General features: G+C 38.0%; 1 protein-coding gene across 2 annotated transcripts; it reads left to right on the forward strand.

The window, feature by feature from the left end:
- Window positions 1-269: 269 nt before the first annotated feature.
- TVP23A (trans-golgi network vesicle protein 23 homolog A) lies at window positions 270-19,408 on the forward strand. Of its 2 annotated transcripts, none has more exons than XM_043972245.1 (7): window positions 270-475; window positions 1,828-1,907; window positions 16,278-16,422; window positions 17,217-17,306; window positions 17,516-17,644; window positions 18,408-18,536; window positions 19,271-19,408. In XM_043972245.1, exons 1-7 carry the CDS (start codon window positions 467-469, stop codon window positions 19,319-19,321), a joined length of 633 nt encoding a protein of 210 aa, XP_043828180.1. In that variant the 5' UTR covers window positions 270-466; the 3' UTR covers window positions 19,322-19,408. The 2 variants fall into 2 exon arrangements, with proteins under 2 accessions (XP_043828180.1, XP_043828186.1); XM_043972251.1 differs by having other exon boundaries at window positions 16,278-16,314.
- The last annotated feature ends 57 nt before the right edge of the window (window positions 19,409-19,465 follow it).

The raw sequence follows: 19,465 nt of genomic DNA on the forward strand, positions 1-19,465 counted from the left end.
TAAAATGAAGAAGTTGGACTATATCTCTAAGACCACTTTCAGCTCTAAATACTATGCTACTTCTGTGATTTCCCCCATTTTTTGAAAGTCTGATTCTGTGACTCCCCAAACCTCCCCACCTTGACCGCAGTACCAGTCGCCCATCTCAGTCAGTATCCACCTTTCCTGGAACATCTCATTGGTCACTCACTCTTATTTAGTCCTCGTCAAGGCCCCGCCCCCAGCTCAGGTCTCCGGTGCGCTGGGCAACCAATCCTGCGCCTGCGCTCTGGGGTGTGGAGGGCGGCCCCTTAGCAACTGGTACCTCCGCAGCCCGAGCTCTACGCGCTGCCCACCCCCACCTCTATCCCATCACGCCTATGCCCCTGACCCCTCTGCCCTGTGGCGATTGGACATCAAGAGAAAGGGAAAACCAGGTCTCAACCTAGTTGTGGGTTGGGCCTGCCCAAGGTGGCCAGGTGGGAAGATGAAACAGGTAAGGAGATGGAGGATGGGGTCGACTCTGCCTTAGGAAGTGAGAGGGATGGGAGGGGCTCTCGAGGGATGGGGTGGGGTGTTGGGGAAGGGAGGGACAAAGAATGGGAGGATCCAGGTTGAGAAATGGTGGGGGGTGGGGAGCGATGAAGGAGTGATGTGAAGGGCTGGGGGTAGGGCTGGAAGGGGTTAGTGAGATGAATGAAGAGTTGGGAGGAGAGATGAAAGGAGGAGGAGGGACTAACGGAAGAGGAGGGGGGTGATGGGCTGAAAGAAAAGGGATGGGAGGGGCTGGAGCTGGGGTAGAAGGAGAGGGATGGGAGGGGTAGGGGTGGGAGGAGAGAAAAGAGAGAGGCTTCAGGAAAAGGGCTCAGGTAGCAGAAGGAGGATGGGAGGGGCTGGTGTAGAGGGAAATGGGAGAGGCTGAGACCATGCAGTAGCACAGCGCCTGGCACATAGTAGGCATTTCACTTAATATATGCTTGTTGGCTGACTGACTGACAGTAAGGCAGGGAGACAAGAGAGGCTTGTGGTACAATGGGATTGTCGCTGTTTGTCCTTGGTTCTCAGAGAGGACAGACGACATGTCACATACAAGGGGGATTAATGAAGGCTGGAAATAGTGGTCTCAAGTAGATAAGGGCAGCTCATAGAGGAGTAGGCAGGGAGGGTGATGGGGCAGAGAGTTGAATACTCATACCGTAAGGTGAGACAACTTGAGATCCTAACAGAGTAAGTTTTTACTAGAAAGTGCCCCATGTGTGAGTGTGTGCCTGTGTACACCTGCTTGCTATTGCTATACCTCCATCTTAAGACAGACTGGTAGAACAGATAAAGTATTGGATTTAGAGTTAGAATTTAAGGCTAGAATTACATTTGACACCTATGTGTGACGTTGGGCAAGTCATAACTTCTCTGGGTCTGAGTTTCCTTATCTATAAACTGAGAGGGTTGGGCTCTATGACCTCTACTATGGTCCCTTCCAGCTTTAAATCTGAGAGAGAGAGAGAGAGAGAGAGAGAGAGAGAGAGAGAGAGAGAGAGAGAGAGAGAGAGAGAGAGAGAGAGAGAGAGAGAGATGCCCTCTGTTTTCTGTTCTTCATTCCTTATGAGAGGCTAGAAGAAATTTAAAGCAATGGGCATTGTACCTAATGGATTCCTAAACAGTTATGGACTAATGTAAAAGGAGTCTTACTGGTCATTTAGTCCAGCCTTTTCATTTTACAATTGAGGAAAGAGGCCCAGAGAAGTTAAGGAACTTGCCCACAGCCACACAGATGATAAAGTCAGATCTCAATTCTGAATCCAGAACTCTTTCAACTCATAATAATGGCTTGTATTTGTTTTCTTCTAGTCCCTGGTAGATGACACAGAGGATGTGTCTCTTGATTTTGGAAATGAAGAGGAATTGGCATTGAGGAAAGCTAAAATCAGGTAAATTCAGGTAGTCTTAGTTCTAGTTATATGACAATGATAGATGTTTGATTTAGGGGAAGTCATTTGCCTTCCCTGAGCCTTACATGTAAACTGAGAATAACAGGACAGACATTATAAAGAGTAGATAAATTTTTATAAACCACATTGCAATTAAGAGGGAAAATGAAAAGTACACCAAAGTTAGGGTTTGACATCCCAGACTTTAGTCTTGAGCCACACATAAACTAGCTGTTTGTTGATTTTTCTAGGGCTCAATTTTTTTTTTCTTTAAAATGATTAGATGATTTCTAAGGGCCTATCCAAGGTCTGAAATTTTGTTCCATAGCCAAAAATGGTACTTCTAACTTTAGCTGGCCAAATCAATAAATCAAAATATTGATCAGGAGAATTAGGTTCCAGAGTATGAACAGCTTCAGTGGAAAAATTACAACAAAAGGAAAAAACCCCACAAAGTGCATGCCCTAATAGGGGTGACTTCTTATACAAAGGACATATATAAAATAAAGTAAGGAAAGGAAATAAGGTCTGGTGATCATGCTATCTTTTCTTTTAGAAGGCCATTTGTTTTCCTGAAATAGAATTGAGTTTTATCAGAACCAGCAGGATTTGGAGAACTTGGATTTTAACTTTGGGGAATAAATCACAGTCACTTTTATTCTTAATCTTTAAGAAATGTTTAAAAATATAGAAATGTAACAACGTAAGCAGGTCCTGTAGAGATCAGATTATTTCATTTTAAGGAACATTCATGATTACCAAGGAAAATAACCCACAGAATCAAGGAACTAAACAAATTTCAGTTCTCGTTGATTAAAGCAGGATATTACATATTATGAAATTAACTCCTTGCATTTTGGGCGTTTAACTTCCCTTTATATTGTGTTTACTTAACATGAAAAAAATTGTGGAAGCTAAGCCATCTAGAAGATGGATAACTTGTTAGATGTTATGTACCTTCTGAAGAGTCAGTGAAAGGTATACCAGGAATGCATTCCATTCCCTCCCCTCTACCCCAAATTCACACACTATCTCATTTGTCCTGTTACCTAAATAGGACGAACTAAATCTGTACCTTGACCTCACCACTTTAGCAGATATTAGAGAAAGTTAGTAAAGGGGGTTTCTTGAGAGTTAGGCAGGGTTTCTTAAGGAATGTCTTCAAGTAGAGGGGAAGGATCTTCACTCCAGTCCAAGGAGTGGATTCTCCTTCAAATCACAGAAGGTTAGAGGACCCAATCAAGATTAGAATCACCAGATGGAATCATCCAACTTGTTCTTGCAGGTTTTCTGGTAATTGGATAGTTAGCTGGTTTATGACCCATCTAGGATTCTCTTCTCTCTTGGGCCTTATTTTCCAAAGGGAGGAAACATTCCCATTCAGCTTTTAGAAGTGAGAGAGCAAGGCTTTTTTGTTGAGTGGTTAAACTTTTTTCCTCTACTATTTTATCACTCTTTTGTTTTTAGAAGGATAAATGTTTTCTACTTGGCTCCAGAGAGCAGAACTAGAACAAATGGGTGGAAGTTACAAGGAAGAAAAGCTTTTTTTGGTTCAGTAGACAAACTTCCTAACAGTTTATGGAGTGAAATGCTTTCTTTTATGATTACCCTGCCCCCATCACTATAAGTGATATAGTTTAAGCAATAGCCATATAATCCATTATGAATTTTTTTAGAGGTAAGGAATTGGATAAATACTTATCAAACAGAGAACTGGTCTAGATAACCTTTAAGAGCTCTTGAAGGCAATAGTTACAAACCATTCATTTTATGGAAATTTCCACAATTCATTTTATAGACATAGTAGAAATTTCCATAACATGAAAATTTCATAAAATTCATTTTATGGAAACTGAAGTCCAGGGTCTTGAAATGCTTTGCTTAAGGTCACCCAGGTAATAAGTGGCAGAGTTGGCATTTGAACCCAGGTCCTCCAATTCCACATCTCATATTCTTTCCAGTGTAGCACGCCACCCCAGATTTTGGGTTGATTTTTACTTTTCTTCTCTTTTCCTGGTAATCATTCAGCACTGCCCTCCGGCCACTTAGTGTCCTCATATAGCTCTGTAGCTGCCCAACGCTTCCCAAATTACAGTATGCCAAGACCCCCTCTCCTACCTCCATGTGTTTGATGCACTAAAAGTGTCTCTTTACAAAACTCCTATTCCTTCTCTGTTAGGAAGAACACAATCAGATTAAATTAATTTTCACTCAAGTATGAATGACTCCTGCTTCACAGCACACTTGTGAGTTGTTGGTAGGGCAGTGTTTGGGAAGAGAAAGACAAATAATAGTTTGGGTTCTAAAAATATTAAAGAGCATGTGGGTGCCAATGGAGTCTAATTGGTCGGAGCAAATAGCCAGAAATAAGAGCCAGCAATAGTTAGAGGCATCCATAATCTATCCAGTCACAGCACCAGTGATTAGGATACATATGACCCTGAACACAGAGATGAAGTATATCTGGGGTAGTCTAAATATAATTCCTGACAGGTCAGGAACTAGAGTTAGGGCCATGATTCCTAATTCAGTAATTTTTCTACTATAAGGTCAAATACTGAATGTCTAGAAAGAAGGAAATAGCCCAGAATTTAAAAGAATAGGCCTGGTCTTTCCCCCTAAGAACATTTTCATATTAAAAGTGAATGTAGGGGGGCAGCTAGGTGGTACAGTGGATAGAGCACCGGCCCTGGAGTCAGGAGGACCTGAGTTCAAATCTGCTTCAGACACTTGACACTTACTAGCTGTGTGACCTTGGGTGAGTCACTTAAACCCTCATTGCCCCCCCCCAAAAAAAGGAATGTAGGGGGCAGCTAGGTGGCACAGTGGATAAAGCACTGGCTCTGGTTTCAGGAGCACCTGAATTCAAATCTGACCTCAGACACTTACTTGACACTTACTAGCTGTGTGACCCTGGGCAAGTCACTTCTCATTGCTCTGCCAAAAAAAAAAAAAGTGAATGTATATTAAGCTTGATGACCGTTTTCTTGGTGATTTGAAAAGTATATTTCAATTTAATGTTTAGGGAACACTAACTATGAATATGTAGCATGTTGTTCGAGGGAGGGAGTTTATGGTCTAAAATGACAGCTAAGACAGGGTTGTCTACTGGACTGTAATCTCTGGAAGGTTAGAGATTTGTTTTACTCATCTCTGTATTTCCCTCTCTAGTACAGTACTTTGCATTTAATAGGTATTTTGTAAGATATGTCATTTTAGGTTATATCTTGAGTGCGTCTGCTTTTTGGAATATATTATTCATTTCCCTTCTGTGATTTCTGGTGGATGCAGATTGGTCTTATATTAATTCAAATTTTCTTTCCTTTATATTTGAAAGTCAATTCTCCTGGTCAATTGCTGGCTTATTATTGGAATTATTAAATTTTACATTATGCACCTTAGACTTTAAAGCATAACAATTTTTCTTTTCTGGAAGTAGTCGATGGAATATTTCGATTGGTGCTTTGTTTTCTGTATTCAGAAGTTCTGGGTAGTTTTCTTGTATGACTTCTCACATTGTGATGGTCAAGTTTTTCAATGTTTCTTATTCTTTTGGGAGACTCTATCATCCTGAAGTTGTCTCTCCACATCTTGTTTTTGAGAGCAATGGCTTTTTCTTCTATTGAGATCATATATGTGTGTGTGTGTGTGTGTGTGTACATATATATATACACACACATGGTATATATATATATATATATATATATATATATATGGTATATACATGGTATATACATATATATTAGCTTTTTTATTCTCTTTTTTGTAGATAATCTTCACTTCTGTCTATGGTTTTTATTTTTATTTATTATTATTATTATTATTATTACTCTTGTTGTTTTGTTTCTTCTTGGAGAAACTGACTACTATAGTTTCAAATTTTTTTATTCCTTTGAGGTAGACTGCAAGGCTGCCTCTGTCTCCTCCCCTGTTGGGGGATTTGCTTTTCACTAGTTTTGGCCTCTTGCCCTAGTATATTCTAGAGGTTCAGGACTAGATATATTTAGAAATCAGTACCACTTTCTTCCAGAACAAAATTCAGTACCAGTTTCTTTCCAGTGCAGCCATGCACAGTGGCTTCCTACCTCAGTTCTCTTTATTCTTTGGTTCCCTAATTGTGCTGAATGGACATGTGCTGCCTTTTGTGAGGTTAGTGGAGTTTGGGTGGGGTGTTCTAGACAGAGTCTTTGTATTGAACCCCGGATGTGCTAACCTAGAGGCCACCCTAGTCAGTAGGAGACCTGATTTCCCCTCTTCTATACTTCTTCATTCTCCTCTCCAGGCTTTGCTTACTTCATTGCTCATTTCAACAGGATAACATTGGAAAGGCAGGTTTCCATGTGCCAGCAGAGATTTTGCTGCAGGAAGGAAATTCCTGATTGGGTCCAGAAGCAGAGTCCATGGATTGGTTTTGTGTAATTTAAGATTCTAAATGTGGATTCTAATGTGTTCCCCCAGTTTGGGGGAAACTGACTAAAAATCACTGATAAAACGAGTTTAGGTTTTTAAGGGTTTATTGGAAAATAGAAAGAAAAAGATTGAGAACAGAATTCTAACAGCCTGGCATTCCTATCTTTCCTCAAATTTCCTGTGAAGTCCTCTGCCGCCACCACCATCAAGTCCGGAAGCCAAAAAGGCCAGCGCTCTCTGCGCAGGCTCCCTTTCCTCCTTCCTGTCTCCTCCCAGACCATAGGAGGCTCCTCCAGTTGATTGGCTGGTAGACTTGATAGACAGCACCCATGAGCAAGCGTCATTTCCTGACGCCAAGGAAAAGCCACAATGCCTCTGAGGCATTTTCCTCATGGTGGAGCTCTCCACAGCAAGTCTCCAGTAGGTGGCGTCATTCCAATCATTACAGTTTGCATAACCAGTTACATCAGAGGCCGGTAGAGGAGAGCCACCAAATAGGAGTGTTATGGATTAGTATTCTGTGTTGCTTATTTTTAAGACCTTTTGAGGTTTCTTGCTTTCTTGTCCTGTGCTTAGCTGTTATTGTTTTACCTCTACCTTAAGCCCTTAACCTCTTTTTCTTTCTTTCTTTTTTTTTTTTTTTTGAGAGGTACAGGGAGTGAAGAAAATGTCTAGTCCTCTAGCTTCTGGGTCACAAATGCCAGAAGCCCAAACATTATAGGTATTTGATAAATACTTGTTGAATCTATAAAAATGAGTTGTCTTAGTTACATTCAATCTCTTTCTTAAACCCTCCTCCCCTAATTAAAGATGATAGACTGCAGTTCTATAGGATATGTCCTAACCTTCTTGTTTAATTACATTTAAAATTTTTCTATTGACTCTGTTTACGTGCACATCACTTATTTGAAGCATCCTTGGTTTAAATATAGTGTTTAAGGTATCTTTCCTGTTTCTACAACTACTCTAATAAGTCATCTATGTGCTTGTGTACCACTATACCTTTAAGGCATATTACATTTTGAAGCCACCATATGAATACATTAATATTGGGTAGTTCGGTAAAAGGCTTGGCTTTGTTCTACTGAACAGCTGCATGGTTGAAATCTTCACCAGATTGGATCCCAATACTTCCCTATCCTCCACTCATAGAAAACACTAGAACAATTGCAGGGGCTGGAGTAACTTGAAGAAAAGATTGTTCCAACTGAGTCTGTTTATTTTGTTTCCCTTTATTGACTTGTATGGATTTTGTTCATTCACTTTCCAACAGAATTCCCACAAGCTTCAAAAGCATGATGTCACTTTAAAATAAAGAACAGAAACAAGTGAGAAAAATAATGTGTGGTGCTTGAGGGGAAAGCACAAGCTTTTAGTCATTTCCATGCCCAAACCTTTAATATTATGACCTTTAGTGAGAAAGTACAAGTATTCATTTATGCCACCTACTTAGGAGTACCAAGTAGGTAAAAAATAGAACATTTTCCCTAATTTGGATGGAGGAGGAGGAGGAGAGAGGTATGACACCATAATTCAGCAAAATATAAGATGGAAAACGGAATCTAGGCCACATCTACACAATGTAATAATGGTGAGTGGACCTAATCAATTCAAACAGGATAGTTAAGTTAAAAAAAAAAGTAGACAATTATATTGTTTGACTAAATTCTTTCGCTAACTAAATACAATAAAAATGGTTAATCATAATAGCGGAGATACAATTTAGGTTTGTCAGTTGTCATAATCTGATTTCTGTTATTTCTAATTGAAGGATACTGGGGTTTTGGGGTTTTGGTGTGTTTTTTTTGGTCTTGATGATTACTGATCCTTTTACTTTAAATATATCTTTAAAATAGAAGCCAGCTTTACTGAATTAGGGGGAGCAGGTAATTTCTGAAAGGGCAGCTAATTTGGTATTTTCTGTCATTTTGAAGACACTCAACAGTATGTGGTTTTTCTAGCTAAGTACAGAAGCACTTTTTTTCTATAATATTTGGGACACTCACACTATTCTTAATCTATCAAGTCAGTCAGCCCCAGTAGGAAATAACATTTGTTTTTAAAGTGGAGAAATAAACCACATTGGGATTCTGTCAACCTTGACAACACTTTAAGTGATTTCATTTCCTCCTTTCAACATCTGTTTCCACATTTAGATGTTGACATATTAGCTAGTCAAATAGAGAAGAATTGTTTGGCTCATAAATTTATAACAAATTTATTTTGTTTAAATTTATAACAAATTATTTTATTTGTAAGTTATTCTAAGGGATGAATTCTTATTGGTAGAAAAGGGAAGGTCCTACTGGGGGAAAGAAATGAAAAAGAAAGATGGAGTAGTGAAGAACTAGAAATGGGAGGAGGTAACAGGATGTAGCCAGGCTCAGTTTAGATTGGATTCCATAAATAAGAGAGAAAAACCCCCTATAGGCTTTACTTTGAGGAGTAAGGGAGGGAATGTATTGAAGGAGAGAAAGAAAGCTTATTCTACTTTCTTTCATGAGTTAAAACCCATGTATTTTTGCAGTTCTGAGAAGGAAATCTACTCCCTTCAGTGAAGGAACATATATCTTGACTTTTGAGATTTTGTTTTTGCCTTAACTTTTTTTTTTGGCAGGGCAATGAGGGTTAAGTGACTTGCCCAGGGACACACAACTAGTGTCAAGTGTCTGAAGTCAGATTTGAAATCAGGTCCTACCGAATCCAGAGCCAGTGCTTTATCCACTGCACCACCTAGCTGCCCCTTTGCCTTAACTTTTAAAAGTAGGGGAAATGCTTAAACCTGTTGGGTGTACAAAATACAAGATCTCTAGACATGAAAGGTGGGTGCTAGAAATCAGGGGGGATACAAACTGACCCTAAAGAATTTTTAATACAGCCTATTCCAAAAGAATAATATGTTTGAATAGTTATCCTGTTTCTCTTGGCTTCATTTTTTCTTTTTGGTATGGACCTGTGATTTCACTGGTGTAGGGTAAGGGAACCATATCTACAGATGCAGATCAGCTCCTGGTCTGCAACTTAGAGTCTTAAAGAAGAGATTCTTAACTTGGGCTATGTGAAATTGTGATGTGTTTATATATGTGTGTATACATATGTATATATACATATATATACACACATATGTATGTATTTTTATATAACTGCATATATATATATTATATGCCACACATATATTTCAATATATTTGGTTTCCATTGTAATCCTATATATTTTATTTTATGTATTTAAAAGCACCATTCTGAGAAGGTAACCATAGAGTTTCACCAGATTGGCAAAGGGATCCATGACGGAATAAGATGAAGAATCCTGTTCAGCATCATAGAGAATTGTTTGAAAGAACTAAGAGGCTTAAATGGTCTAAGAAGGGTGAGATAGTACTTTACATTTATGTCTTAAAACCTTGATTAACCAGAATCCAGTTGACCAAGACCCTGAAATTATTGGTATTCTTCCCTCTCCTCCATCCCCAACTTAGCCTTGAAGAGACAAAAAGACAAAAAAAAAAAAAAGAAAGAAAGAAAGAAAGAAGAAGAAGGAGGAGGAAGCATTGGGGATCAAAAACCCCCTGGGGTATACCTCAGGGTTACTGTTTTTTGAGATAACCTCTTGAATCTGTAGAGATAGTGGATACTCACAGAAACACCCGAACTAAATTGAACTAACTGTAAGATCTTCAGTTATTCCAGAAACATTCAGTTAGTATGAGATAGCTTTGTGTAGTGGAGAGTGCTGGACTTAACAGTTGGAAAGATCTGGGTCATGTCACGAATGAAAATCCTAAGAGACAGAGTTTCTGGGTAATTAATAATCAATTTATTAATTAGAATGATAAGAATAAATTGATGGTCAGTGGTTTCTCTTGGTAACCAAAGACCCTAAGGGTGACCCTGAAATTCCTTAAATCCCTTCTGAAAGGGAACTTCCTTGACAAGTAAAACTCAATCGTGATTGGTGAAATTTAAGGAGGAGGGGGGCAAAAAGTCTTCCGCTTCTCCTGCTGAGAGTGGCTTGAGACTCAGCAGCCTCAAGGCATTTCCATCTGGACCTGTCTGGCTAGTTGGAGGGAAATCAAGGACTGGGCTTCTTCCTCCAAGCAAAGGTTCACCCAGACTGGATTCTGTTTATTTTCTGCACAGAAAATAGGTTTCCCAGTTGGGTGGAGTCTCACCCAATTTAGTGAATAAGCATGTACCTTGAGGGCTAGGCACAATCTCACTCAGCAGTGCCCTTCTCTGAGGCTGACTGAGCTTTTCAGGAGTTGGATTTTTAACAGAAATTAAAGGAAAAGGGTGGCTCAAAATTGAATAATTATTAATATAATAGCATAATAATTTCTCTCACCTCAGACACAAGGTACTAGCTGTGGCACCCTGGACAAGTTATTTAACTTATCTGGGCCTATTTCCTCATACATGAAATGAGGGGGTTGCACTTGATGTCCTTTGAGGACCCTTCTAACACTGCTTCTTCTAATCCTATGCACACTGTACAAATTAACACAGGAAACAAGAAAGTAGAAAGAGTTAAGAAGATTAGAATAAAAAAGGCCTTCCAGTTAACCTCATTTGACCTAAACACTTGAGGAATGAGTGTTTAGGTCAAATGAGGGTCAACTAAGGTGACACTATCTAGCATTTAAGCATTTGGTATATGTTTCAAAGGTTGGCTTTTCAATAGTTTAAAAAGTTAATAGAACTGCCAAAAATTGTGAGAACTCAATTTTTATTTTTTATGCAAATAGTATTTTATTTTTTTCAATTACATGTAAAGATAGTTTTCAACATTCATTTTTTAAATAAAATTTTGAGTTCTAATTTTTCTCTCTCCTCCCACCTCCCCAACAAGGCAAGCAATTTGATATAGGTTATACATATGCAATAATGTTAAACAGATTTCCACATTAGTCATTTGTGAAAGAAGAAACAGAACAAAAGGGAAAAACCACAAGAAAGAAGAAACAAAGAAACAAAAAAAAAACCAACAACAAAGAAAGTGGAAAAATAGTGTGCTTTGATCTGCATCCAGACTCTATCAGTTCTTTCTCTAGATGTGGAGAGCATTTTCAATTGTGTCTTTTGGAATTGTCTTGGATCATTGTATTGCTGAGAAAAGCTAAGTCCATCAGAGTTGATCATCACACAATGTTGCTGTTACTGTATACAATGTTTTCCTGGTTCTGCTCCCTTCACTCAGGATCAGTTCTTGTAAGTCTCCATTTTTCTGAAATCTGCCTGCTCATCATTTCTTATAGCACAATAGTATTCCATTACATTCATATACCACAACTTGAGAACTCAATTAAAAAAAAAATCTGTGGCTAAGATTATTAAGTAAATATCCTGATGGTTTCATAACAGATCTTGCCTCATTCTTTAAACTCAAAGAACAGGGGCAGCTAGGTGGCACAGTGCATAGAGCACTGGCCCTAGAGTCAGGAGAACCTGAGTTCAAATCCGGCCTCAGACATTTAACACTTACTAGCTGTGTGACCCTGGGCAAGTCACTTAACTCCAATTGCCTCACTAAAAAAAAACAAAAAAAACCTAAGAACAAAGAAAACCTATAGAGGATGTGCTTATTCTTCATGACCCCTTCTGGGGTTTCTGGGCAAAGATACTGGAGTAGTTTGCCATTTCCTTCTCCGGCTCATTTTACAGATAAGGAAACTGAGGCCAAAAAAGGTTAAGTGACTTGACCAGGTTCACACAGTTAATGTCTGAGTCCAGATTTGAATTCAGGAAGATGAGTCTTCCTGACTCCAGACCCAGAACTCTTGCTCAGTGTCCATCTGGTGTGTCTGTCCAAGAAAGATATAGTAATAGACTAGTGGTCTATTACTCACTCTGTGGGCTGCCCATTCAAATGCATACCATAAATTTAATAATATGGCTTATTTATCTGCTTGGTTTTTCTTATGTGCACTTCCAGTTGAACTCTTTTGAGTGATAAGGTCTTGTTTTGTTCTAGAGCACCATACAATCAGCAGAGTGTCTTCCAGTTGTATCTGCATCAGGATTGATTATTTATAGGGAAGGACATCTTCTGTTTAAACTTTGTGCAGGATTTTCTCATGCTTGGGAACAAATTGGGGAAGTATTCATCTCCTTACTTTATGCTTTGTTTGATGTTGATGCTTAGGATCATTGAACAAAGTTATGTGTTTGAATTATTTCTATAGGGCCTTATGGTATACTAAGTTATCTTTATATATGTTATCTCATTTGATACTGACAACAACTCTGTGATATAGGTAGTATAGATCCTATTTCAGTTTTACAGATGAGGAGACTGAAGCTCAGAGAGGTTAAGAGACTTACCAGGGTCACTTAGTACCAGAAGTTGGTCATGAATCCAAGTCATCCTGAGTCTAGGTCAAACATGCTATCCTCTATGCCATTCTCTTATAATTTTAGAATGCACAAATAACACCTTGCTAGAAAAAAAAAAGCCTTTAAGGGAGACACATCCTATTCGACTGAGTTAAAAAATTTTATGTAATAAATAACACACAAAATAGGATCTTATGCATCGCTATACATTTCTGTTAATATGTGATTGTGAAGATGTAACCTGATATGGACAGTTAGATACCAAAAAAGTCTGTTTCACTTCTCATGTTTTGATGAAATTATAGTACCAAGATTCATAAAAGTAGTGGCACTCTTTCATTATATAAAAATCATTTCACATAAATTCTCATTTGATCCAACAACACTGTAAAATAGTACAGGCATGTTTTAACATGTAATTGGGGGAAAAGAAAATATTATTAAAAATAAAATAAAATAAAATAGTACAGCCATATATTTCTCATTATTGGACAAATGAGGACATGGAAGCCTACAGATCAAGTGACTTATCCAGGGTCACACAGTTAATAAGGACTAGAGCCTGGATTTTAAAACCTTTTTTTTTTATTAATAATGATTTTTTAAAAAAGCTATTCTTTGAGGGGCAGCTAGGTGGCGCAGTGGATAGAGCACTGGCCCTGGAATCAGGAGTACCTGAGTTCAAATCCGGCCTCAGACACTTAACACTTACTAGCTGTGTGACCCTGGGCAAGTCACTTAACCCCAATTGCCTCACCAAAAATAAAAAAAAAAAAGCTATTCTTTGAGGCAGCTAGGTGGCACAGTGGATAAAGCACCAGCCCTGGATTCAGGAGGACCTGAGTTCAAATCTGGTCTCAGACACTTGGCACTTACTAGCCATGTGACCCTGGGTCCCTTGACCCTCTTTGCCCCCCAACCAAAAAAAAAAGATAAAAGCTATTCTCTCTCTCCTCCAATTTAAAAAAGAAATTAAAAAAATAAATAAAGCCTTCATGATAAATACATATAGTCAAATCAAACAAATCATTGGCCATGTCAAAAAAATGTACATCTCATTTTGTATCTTGAGTCAATGACCTCTCTAGTCCTCTGGAGCTGTGACTTGTCATTGCATCTATCAGAGTTCTCAAGTCTTTCAAAGTTATTTTTTAAAAATTTACAATGTTCTTATTGTATAAATTGCTCTCCTGATTTTACTCTGCATCAAGTCATATAGGTGTCTTCTCAGTTTTCTCTGAAATCAGTCACTTCTTCCTTACTTATGGGGCAGTATTATTCCATCCACTGCATCCTGGGCTATTGCCGGATATTTTGATTTTGATTTTTGTCTTGCCACTGGATTTCAAGTTTGGGGACTTGGCACAACTCTGCCGCACTTAAATCCAATTCACAAGGATGTTAAGATATCATCCTTGTGATGTCACTGGTTCTCATCAAAAAGGAAGGAGGAACAACATAAAATTAGAAAAGAGAATAATGGGGGAAGAGAATTTTTGTTGTAAGTTTTCTTTGATAAAGGTCTCATTTATAAGACATATAGGCAACATGTTTGAAGGTACTTATGCTCCATTTCCCCACTGATAAGGAGTCAAAGAATATGAACAAGCAATTTTCAGAAGGAGAAATATGAGCCATCATCAGTCATACGAAAGTTCCCTCTTCACACCCATCAGATAGGCAAAGTTGACAAAAAAGGAAAATGACAAATGCTGAAGGGGCTGCGAGAAAGGTCTTTTAGTGTACTGTTGGAACAGCTATGAATTGGTCCAATTCTTCTGGAAAGCGATTTGGAATTATGCCCCCAAAGCTATTAAATCCTTTGACTCAAGGACTCACTCTTAGATGCAAACCCTTAAGAGATTTTAAAAAAAAGAGGAAAAGGAGTCATGTGTATCAAAATATTTGCAGTAATTGCTCTTTTTGTGGTGGTAAATAATCAGAAACTGAAGGGGGTACCCATCCATTGGTGAGTAGCTGAACAAATTACAGTATATGAACATGATGGAATACTATTGCCCTGTAAGAAATGAGCTTAAGGGAACAGCTAGGTGGTGCAGTGGATGAAGCACTGGTCCTGGATTCAGGAGAACCTGAGTTCAAATCCGGCCTCAGACACTTGACACTTAACTAGCTGTGTGACCCTGGGCAAGTCACTTATCCCTTATTGCCCCGCATAAAAAAAAAAAAAAAGGGAAATGAGTGCTTAGGGATGATTTCAGAGAAACCTGGGAAAACTTGTATGAACTCTTACAGAGTGAACAGAACCAGGAAAATGATTTCTGCAATAACAGCATTGTAAGGACATACATCTTTTTTTTTTTTTTTTTTAGTGAGGCAATTGGGGTTAAGTGACTTGCCCAGGGTCACACAGCTAGTAAGTGTTAAGTGTCTGAGGCCGGATTTGAACTCAGGCACTCCTGACTCCAGGGTCAGTGCTCTATCCACTATACCACCTAGCTGCCCCAATATACATCTTTTAAAGATTTAAGAACTCTGATCATCACAGTGACCAGCCACAATTACAGAAGAATTGCAATGAAACATGGTATCCATCAATGAAACATAATTTTTTTTTTGTGGCCATGAAGAACAAGGGATTTTTTTCCCATTTAACTATACTTATTTGTAGGGGGGAGGGTTGTCTTTCTTGGTTTCTCAAAAGGGGGTAGGAGGGAGAGAAGGCTGATCTTCATTTGAAGTTTTTTTTTTTAATGATTCACCATTTTCTTTATTTATATAAAAAAATGAATAATCATATCCTAGATGAGAAAAAAATTGTGTTTTAGGCTTTAAATAAGTTTTGCTGTCCTGAAGCAATTATGTTGAAGGCTTGGGACTATGAGATTACCTTTTGGGGGAGTAGGTAGGGCAATGAGGGTTAAATCACTTGCCCAGGATCACACAGCTAAGTAAGTGTCAAGTGTCTGAGTTCAGATTTGAACCCTGGTCCTCCTGAATCCAGGGCTGGTGCTTTATCCACTACACCACCTAGCTGCCCCCAAAATTATCTTTTAAAAAGAAAAGGTAAAATAATATACACAATGGCTACAAAAATACAAATGGAAAGAACAACCATCACAAAACAACTGAAACAGGAATGTTGCAAAATTATGACAAATAAGGCCTCAGAGAGATATGAGAAGCTGCCTTCCTTTAATTTCTTTGCAAGCAGGATGGTGGGGGAAGGGTATGGAACATTGCATATAATTTTATATTCTTTTGATGTATTGATCAGTTTTGCTGAATATTTTTCTTCTTCCTTTTCCAAAACTTCTGTTGTAAGGGATGATTCTCTGGGAGAGGGGAAGAGTAGAAACATGGGGGAAATCTAAGCAATGTTAAAACAAGATACCTTGGGAAAATCTAGACAGTGTTAGAAAAATATAAAATTTTTAAAAAACAACAAAAGATGCTTTAGTATCAGTAATACTCTTTACTAGACATTTAGCTCTCTTACATCAAATCTATGGTCTAAATTTTTGGCTGTCATAAAATATATTAAGGAATAAAGTATCTACATTTGAGCGATGCTAATTCAGGGACAGATTCTGCAATCCTGGATTAAGAAATGACGTTTTCATATTTACCTATTTAAGCTAGTAAGTGTTTTGGATTATTTTCCTAGGCATCCACTGGCCACCTTTTTCCACCTATTTTTCCGAGTGAGTGCTATCATTACCTACTTGTTCTGTGACTGGTTCAGCAAAAGCTTTGTTGCCTGTTTTGTCACTATTCTCCTTCTTCTGTCCTTTGACTTTTGGTCTGTCAAGGTAAGACAAGTCTTGCACCAGCAATGGATTTGTTTCCAATAATTTTATAGTCTTTAGCTGCTGATTGTGACTTTTTGCTTCATTTGAATATTTTAAAAAATACAATTTGGACAAAGCTAGATATAGGGTTTGGGATAGAGACCACACCTGAGATTTCATTGGTATAGGGAAAGTCCTTCTACCAATGTGGGATGGCACCTCTGCAGTTTATGGTCTTAGAGAACTGCCCAAGGTGCTGAGATTAAGTGACTTGCCCCATGTCCCGTAGACACTGTGTCAGAAATGTGTGTCTTCCTGGCTCTAGTTCCAGCCTTCTATACATTGCACCAAACTACTACTTTGCTTAAAACTGTTATTAAATATTTAAGGATGTGGAAAGTGTTACTTAAAGCTGGTGAAAAGTTACATCATTTAATTCTTTGCTGATGGCAACAAGTAAAAGCATCACATTTATGAACCTTAGCTGGGAGGGTAGTTCTCTGTTATCCACTAGATTCTGGATGATGCTGTGTCTTTCCTGTTTTAGAAGTTGGTCCTGAAATAGGTCAGACTCTATCACTTAATTTAAAATCAGATGTCACTAAGATGAATTTTAAGAAAATGGCATGTTTCAACCTTCCTTCCTTCCTTCCTTTCCTGTCCCCCCATGACAGTTATTAATTAATGTGTGACTAACAGTTTACCTGCCATTAAGGGGGGGGGTGGTATTCTTTCTGTGTGGTATGCTTGTAATAACATAAATAGTGAGCTAAAGGAGAAGTGCATCTTATAGTTAATTTGTCCGTTTTCATTAGAATGTGACAGGAAGACTCATGGTTGGCTTACGCTGGTGGAACCAGATAGATGAAGATGGAAAAAGTCATTGGATTTTTGAAGCCAAAAAGGTATTAAGAATTGAGTTAAGGAGAAAGTAAAAATTGTTAAATTTTCATATTGGTTTGTTTCAGGATTTGTACCTGTCTTGATTCCTGCCCTGCACAAGATGTATCCCTACTGCCTCTTTTCTGGTACATGCATATTGTGAATAGTACAAGTAAAGTCAACATCGACCACAATATATCACATTTTAACTTGAATCACATCCTTTTAACAGGTCTCTTTAAATAATTCAACTGGCACAGAAGCTGAAGCTAGAATCTTCTGGCTTGGTCTAATTATCTGTCCGCTGATTTGGACTGTGTTCTTCTTTAGCACTTTATTCTCCCTGAAGCTCAAATGGCTGGTAAGTCATTAACATCTTCACTCAAAATTTTTGTTTTTTTTTTAAATCTACAGGAGTTGTGGAGTTGGGAAATAGCATTTTAAGGCTGCATCCTGCCTCTATCACTGAGCCCATTATTATGAATGCTTAAGTCAGAGGCCTTAAGTTATACCTAAAGAGGAGCCTAGTTTACTGCCAATATCTGGTTTATCCTATGTCAAAACAAAATAATAGTATGATGAAACCACATTTATTTCACTTTTGGCTGCCTTTTGAAGGGCAATGAATCTCACCTATACTATATGCTGAATGAAATCTATTAACTTGTCACTTCTGGTTAAATTATATTTATCATCTTTATTTCCAAATGCCCAATTAGGGATACACATAGGTTAAGACTTCTTGAATTCTTAGGGAGGACAAAAAACAAAAATTTCAACAGATTACAATAGAAAGGATCTGGGAAATGATGAGAATATTATAGTCACTCCCCAATAACTATAGCCATATGCATGATGGTAATCAATTATAACATTATACATGTACGTATTTTTAAAATAATGTAACTTATTTTGCTTGGAGAAAACTTATCAAAAATGTAATTTGCAGTGCCAAGTTCTAACATTAAACAAATTAATGTTTGAAAAAATAGTATAATGAAACCATTCCATAGTCTTCTTAAAAACAGACTGAGGATAGATTAACATCAGATCAAGGTGGTTGAAATGAAAAAATACTTAAGATTTTTTTTTTTTATAAAGATACTTTTTTTTTTTCTGAATAGGCACTTGTGATTGCTGGAATCTCCCTCCAAACTGCTAATCTATATGGATACATCCACTGTAAACTAGGAGGACAAAAAAGTATCACTAAAGTCACATCGAGGTTTCTTTCCCAGACAGTATTTCAGAGAGTAAGTTGGAGTAAGTTGTATATCTTGGGTTTGTGCTAAAGCCCCTGAAGTTGTTGTTTGGCCTTCATTCTTGAAGAGGTCTGTGATATCTGGAGGTGATGTCATGACTTGCGGTGAATTGGATTTAAGTGAGGCAGGGCTGTGCAAAGTCATCAGCCTCACTCTCTCCTCCAGAGACATCTGGGTCCAGTGGCAAGATATATATCAGGACAGTTGAAGATGGCCCCAGATGTTTGAGGCAATTGGGGTTAAGTGACTTGCCCAAAGTCACACAGCTAGTAGTGTTGTGTCTGAGGCCAGATTTGAATTCAGATCCTCCTGACTCCAGGGCCAGTGCTCTATCCACTGCATGTATGACCTATACCAAAAGCCCCTGAAGTATATGTAAAAGGAAATAGCCATTTTATGTATCTACATACCACACCTCAAATTTTTAATATTTCGTATGTAAGCCAAAAGATTTCAATACTATTATTAGTATTTTAGTAAATACTTCTAGATATTAATTGATTTTAAATTTTGAAGAAATTAGTTTTTATTTCCTTATATTTCCAAACTGTGATGTCTTATGATGAAGCTAATTAACACAACAGTCCTGTGGATTACTAATCGCTTTCTTAATACTTAAGTAATGAGCTATTGGTTGAGTTACCAAATGATTTGTATGCTTAAATGACGTTTATATTTCTATACAATATAGTAATAAAACTTCAACATATTTTCCGTTGCTACAGGAGTGTCAAGATGAATTTCAAAAGCCTGGAATGGAAATACACAAACATTAAATGAGAAGTATAAGCTCTTCATTACCTTCAAAATAAGGTTCTAACACAAAACTAGCATTTGTGATTCACTGTGTAATTTGGTTCCATTATCTTTTCAACCTTCCTGGTCTTACTGTACCTTCAAGAAGCTATGCATATTTCTTC

The sequence above is a fragment of the Dromiciops gliroides genome, chromosome 1 (genome assembly GCF_019393635.1).
Source record: "Dromiciops gliroides isolate mDroGli1 chromosome 1, mDroGli1.pri, whole genome shotgun sequence".
Classification (NCBI taxonomy): domain Eukaryota; kingdom Metazoa; phylum Chordata; class Mammalia; order Microbiotheria; family Microbiotheriidae; genus Dromiciops; species Dromiciops gliroides.

Bases quoted from the DNA above. Each gene is read 5' to 3' on its own strand.
- TVP23A (XM_043972245.1), top strand. The intron at 17,307-17,515 runs GTATTAAGAATT...TCCTTTTAACAG, and splicing joins GGATTTTTGAAGCCAAAAAG to GTCTCTTTAAATAATTCAAC. The intron at 17,645-18,407 runs GTAAGTCATTAA...TTTTCTGAATAG, and splicing joins CCCTGAAGCTCAAATGGCTG to GCACTTGTGATTGCTGGAAT.